General features: G+C 43.1%; 1 protein-coding gene across 1 annotated transcript in view; it reads right to left on the bottom strand.

The window, feature by feature from the left end:
- Nucleotides 1-3149: 3149 nt before the first annotated feature.
- The window catches only part of LOC125462673 (acidic mammalian chitinase-like), a 37823-nt gene continuing 34972 nt past the window's right edge, over nt 3150-6000 (bottom strand). The window contains exon 10 of the mRNA XM_059653260.1: nt 3150-3238. Within this exon, the coding sequence (XP_059509243.1) occupies nt 3150-3238 (89 nt within the window). The remainder of the gene's footprint in view (nt 3239-6000) is intronic.

Below are 6000 nucleotides of genomic sequence, written 5' to 3'. Positions count from 1 at the left end.
CAAATTGCTCTTAGCACAAACAATTAGATTTTTTGGAATACCATTCTCTACTTTTAGGGGTAGACATAACAGTTAGATTCTTCAGATCGCTGTTCATGAAAGGCTGACCGTCAGCAAAGGCAGAAATTGGGAGGATACGCTGGATCAGTGTAGAAACAATCTTCTTTGTTCCAGCATTAATTCCCATTAACACCAGTACTTATGTTGTCATAATTACTGACACCATGACCACAAACACTTTCGCTGCTGAAGTGCCTATCTGAATTCCTAGTGGAGTAAGAAAGACAGCATATTACAGACTCAGGGATTTATGTACACAAAAATCAGTGGATATTTCTGGTATACATTCCAGGTCTTTTATGTCAAATATAAATTGAGCAGCTGAAGACCAGGCAGCGACAATGCGGACATTCAACAATTTAATTCCAAGGGAGAACAGACCAACATGAAAAATTCCCAAAATTAGTGACCAAGGACAAAATTGTGTGGACATTTTCTCTAACAAAGAATTATGTTCATATTGTAGTGCAATGTTGCAAAATCATTGCAATGTGAGGGGCCAGATATTTATGACACCCTTAACTATCTCCAATGATATGCACATGCTTCTAGGTCCCATCAAACTGAAGAATTATATATGTATGGCAAGATGAAAAGTGGGCCCATTAAGCGCCCTGAAATATAACACCTTCATGATTTTGAGGGGATGCTGGCTTTTCAGTTACCCCATTATAAAGAAACCAAATATGGATTCTACTGAAGTAATCACACCCAAGACAGAGAGGAACAGAGGACAAAGGGAAGGAGGGTTTTGAGATGGAGAAGGAGGCAGAGAGAGGAGTGTAGTGCAGGAATAGCACGAGAGTGTAGAGATAAAAGTGGGAAAAGGCATTTGGAAAGGATTTAGCCTTTCTCTTCTTTTGGTTTGGTTATTGTTGTTCCAGTAGTTTTATCACTTGAAAGTCAGGCTCAGGGGGAGGGTTTGAGATGGAAAAGGCAGAAAAGAATTAGGAAATCAGATTTCCTAATGTCACTGAAAGTCAGCAATGTTATCAGTTGTCCACACCCTCCCTTGCTCTCTTTTGCCCTGCAAGGCCTGCCTTTGGAATTGAATATTTGTTTGGGGAAGTAGGGAGAGGGGTAGAGTAAAATAAGCACCATGCAATAACCCGTACTTTTAAATTGCAGCACTATGTATAGCAAAGAAACTTATTCATTGCTGTTTGGCTAAGTTTAAGTCCCCATGAAAAACATCAGTTCAGAACCCTCCTTCTCTTCTCTCAGATTTTTCAGCTCTACTACGCTTTTCTTGATGTGCCTCTCCCATAATCTTTTCTTCCCCCAAACCATGTCTGGAGTGAGACCATTTGTGACACAAGGTGCAGTAGCTATACTGAAGTTGTAAAAACTACTTCTTTGCGAACAGAAGGAACTTAGTGGTTTACTGGCAGAAATCAACTCTCACAATGTACTGTACAACCTTTGGTTATCCAAAGTACACTCGGATAACAAGACATACCTTAACGCTTTTTTGTTATTCATGATAATCAAGTTCTTGGGAAGCCTCCAGCCTCACTGTATGAGGGCATACAGAGGCATTATTGTGGTAGATGTGAGGATTCAGGAGTTCATTCAACAAAACTGTGCTTTCCTATGTCATTTTCCAAAAATTATCTGCTTATGGGAATTTCTGTAGCTAGAATCCTTATGGCCTTGATCCAAACTATGAATTTTAGAGAACATAGGAGACACCAAGTATCTTTGATCAGCAAACCGAGCAATCTCCAATTTGTACGCGTAGCTTCCACAAGTAGAAGCAGCATGTGAAGATCTATTAAGGAGACAGAGGAGAGTCATAAGACTTTGTATTTAGATGCTTTGTTGTCATTGTCTTCAACTGTCTCGAACACAGTGCAGGCACAAGTTAAGGGTGCAAAGCGATCATAACCAAATTGGGCCATCTACTGAAGCAGGACTGGCGATAATCCTTTCCAGTGGCTAAAATAGCAAGTGGACACCTGTGTCCTCGACCTATGTGCATGTGGGAGCTAGCTGATACTATTTCCTCCAGAGCACAGCACTTCTTACCCTTCTTTCATGTCAAAGGGAGTCAAGCAGTTTGGGCAGTGAGATTTTCTACCATTGCTGACTTCCTTCAAATGCAGGTACTATCAACTACACCCACATTGTTTTGTGAGTGCCCTATCACTAACCTGCAGAGTTTGTCAACTGAAAGGTCACTCCTGCAATCGATGTTCATATTATGTCTCACTATCAATATCAAATTTGAGAGATCTGTGCCAGATATCCTAGGAAATGCAATGACACATAGGTTCCTGCCTCTGCTTTGGTACAGCCTTATAGTATAATCTAGAAAGAACATCATGCATCACAGTGGCATGCTGCTCTTTTCAAAACCCAAGCCAACAAAGGAGAGATATCCTGACTGCAGACAAAATGAGTGAGCTTCTTCAGAGGATGAAAGTGAGAATCAAAACATTGATGAGGGTGCTGTCCAAAACAGTATGAGACAGCAATACATCATCATACTCAAGAGACTAGAGATAATTTAATTGAAATCCACTTACAGGAAAAATAACATCATAGGACATGCAAGCAAAAGTAGCTCCCATCAAGTCTGCTCCACCAGTCAATAAGACTATGGCTCTTCTAATAATCTGCAGCTCCACTTTCCTGCCCTTTCCTCATAATCCTGGATTCGCTTACTAGTTAAAAATCTGAGTTATTAAGTTTCAACAGCCTTCTGTGGTTAAGAATTCCACAGATTCTCAACTGTCTGAGAGAAGAAATTTTTGGTCACCCTTATCTCAAATGTGTGTGAAATAATGTGCACAGAGGCCAGGTCCCGTCACCAAATCACCCTTTATTTACTAGTGCACAGTACGTTGGCTGTGGCCAACCAGCTCAGAGTCAGTCCTCAACTGACAAGATTCTAATCTCCTGGTTATGTTGATCAGTCAAGGCTTTCTTGATTGGCCCAGGTTAAGAACCTCAATCAAGAGCCTTGTAGTCAACAAGATCCACCTGATCCCAATCACTACATCCCTCCCCTCCTAAGACCAGGGTTGTAGGCCTGTTCTTTTGCTAGTAGATCCTCTTGTGGTGTTTTTGCCCCAGGTCCAGTCCTGTCATTCGGACTCAGACACGGGCGGCGCATACTGGACCGTGGCCTGTCTCATGCATCCAGAACGTCTTGGAAGTATATCCTCCTCTTCTTCTGGTGGGAACGGTATCAAGGTTACATCCGTTTCAGATTCGGAAGTTTCCTCAACACTAGACAGAAAGGGAGTACCTGCCATTTCTGCCAGTCCTTCTGGCTGTTTTGAGGGGCCAGGTATGTTTTACTCCTTTCCCGTTTGTGAGGTAACAGCTTTCAGGTGATACACGTATTTCTTCAAGACTGTATCACCTACGCAAACTTTGTAAGTCATGGGACCTGACCTCTCGACAACCACACCTTAACCCGTACAGAGCAATTCCATGGTTCAGGCACCAAACTTCATTCCCTGAACTAAACTGCCTCTCTTGCTTACAGGAGGCATTTGGCTGGCATTAGCATTCCTGCAGCTATTTCACCCTCCCTCCCAGGTCTAGAAATGTTAGGTCTTTTCCCCATCAGCAACTCTGCTGGAACTATCCCTGTTGCTCTGAGAAGGGTGGTCCTATAATTGAATAGGAACCGGGACAGTTTGTTTTCAATTGATGTTGTAAGTTGCTTCTTTAAGCCTGCCTTCAACATTTGGACAGCTTTTTCTGCTAGACCATTGGATGGTACGGAGTTGTCCTTAGGTGCTAAATGGACCTTAGAAAATATTCAAATTCCCTGCTGGTAAATGACGTTGCACATTCTGTAACCAATACTTCTGGGAGTATGTGTATCGTGAATGATGCTCACAACTTCTCAATTGTCACTGCTGAGTTTTCTGCGTGAACTTTATGGACATTCAACAAGTTTAAAGGATATCCACAATGACCAGGAACATTGAGCCGATGAAAGGACCAACATAGTCAACATGCAACTGAGACAGGGTTTACCTGGCCATTCCCACGAATGTAGGGGTGCTACAGGTGCCAATTTTTGTCCTTGTTGACACTCTGGGCACTGCCCCACCAATGCAGCTATGTCAGCATCCAAACCTGGCCACCAAACATAGCTTCTAGCTAGCATCTTCACCCTGGAAATTCCTGGATGATCCTGGTGGAGTTCAGTCAGTATCTGGTGGCAACCTTTATTCAGGACAATCACCCTTGAAACTTCACAGTAATAAGCTATCCTCTACAGTGATCTGGTCTGGCCAGGTCCAAAAATCATTTCAGTCCTGGTTGTGATGGCTCTTCCGTTTCACCCCTTACCACTAGCTGTTTCAGTTTCGCTAGGACAGCATCTTCATGTGTCCACAGTCAGATATTGTTCATGTTGACTGGAAGGGTGACCAGGAAGTTTAAAACCAAAACGGACTTCTCCAGGGAGTCATCACTGGTGGAGAATCTGCTACTGGGAGGCAGCTCAAGGCATCTGCATTAGCCAATTGGCTTCCTGGATGGCGTTCTAACTTGTATGCCCTGAGAATAAGGGCTCAGTGTTGAATTCTACTGGAATCCATGGACAGCACTGCCTTGTCTTCCTTCAGTAACCCTGCAGGAGTATGTGAACTGTTACTAAGACAAATTCCCATCCATAAAGGTACTGCTGGGAACTTCCTCACACCAAAGACGACCATTAAACCTTCCTTCTTTATTTGGAAATATTTGTACTTGGCATCAGCCAAAGTCTGGAAAGTAAAAGCTATCAGGTGTTCCTCTTCACTGGTGAGCCAATACTACCCTGATACTGTATACGGTGGTATCACATGTCAGCACTACTTATCGCTTCAGATCATAGTGGGCCAAAAGCTTATATGATGATAGCTACGTTTTCACTTCCCTAAAGGCTGCTTCTTAGCTTTGTGACCATTTCCAAAGCTGATCCTTTTACAACGCAGGTGTAAGAGTACCAAGATGGTGGCTAGGTTACGTGTGAATTTTCCGTAATAATGCACTAATCCAAGGAAAGACCTGAGCTCTGGGACAGACATGGGAGTCAGGGCTCCTTTGATCACCCTCACTTTCTCTTTCAACGAATGTAGTCCAGTATTGTCTACTCTGTAACCCAAGTAGGTCACTTGGGGTGCCTGGAACACACATTTTTCCCTTCTAAGGCATAAGCCCACCTGGGAGAAACGTTTAAGCACTGTGTCTAAGTTCTCCAAGTGTTCATTACTGGTCTTTCCTGTTATTAGTACATCATCCAGATAAATGGCAAGCTGGTGTAGCTCTTGTAAAATGTTCTCCATGGTCCGCTGGAAAATATTGCAGGCTGATGAAATCCCAAATGGCGGTCTTGCATATTGATATAAACCCTTAATGGGTATTTATTGTAGCATACCTTTGGGATTTCTCACCCAGTTGCATTGCAGATAGGTGTGGTTGATGCCCAACTTCATAAGGAATAGTGCCTCCACCGACACTGCAAACAAGTCCTCTGCGCAAGGAATCAGGTGTCTATCCAGGTGCTAGAAGTGAGTTACCATTTGCTTAAAATCCCCATAAAGGTGAACAGAACTGTTAGGCTTACAACTGGTATGAGGGTGCTACACATTCTGCAAACTGCACTGGTTTGATGATTGTTTCGATCTCCACTTTACTGATTTCCACCCCTACTTTTGCCCACAAGGCCAATGACACCAGTCAGGCCACGCAAAATTTTGGAATTATGTCCTGGTCTATCTGTAAAGTGGTTTTGGCCCCTTTGATAGTTCCAAGTCCTTCTTGAAAAATTCCTGGGTATCTTACTAGGACTTCACTGACGTAGCCACTTTCCAATAGAAAAATGTTGGGCCAATCTAGATGAATCTTTTCCAATCAACTTCACCTCATTCGGCTTGGACCCAAGCCTATCACTACCATCGGTGGTGACTGCACCAACTACATCTCTCAGGA

Source organism: Stegostoma tigrinum, chromosome 21, assembly GCF_030684315.1.
Source record: "Stegostoma tigrinum isolate sSteTig4 chromosome 21, sSteTig4.hap1, whole genome shotgun sequence".
NCBI classification, from domain to species: domain Eukaryota; kingdom Metazoa; phylum Chordata; class Chondrichthyes; order Orectolobiformes; family Stegostomatidae; genus Stegostoma; species Stegostoma tigrinum.
Note: the sequence above shows the minus strand (reverse complement) of the source record. Positions and strands in the feature narration are given on the sequence as shown.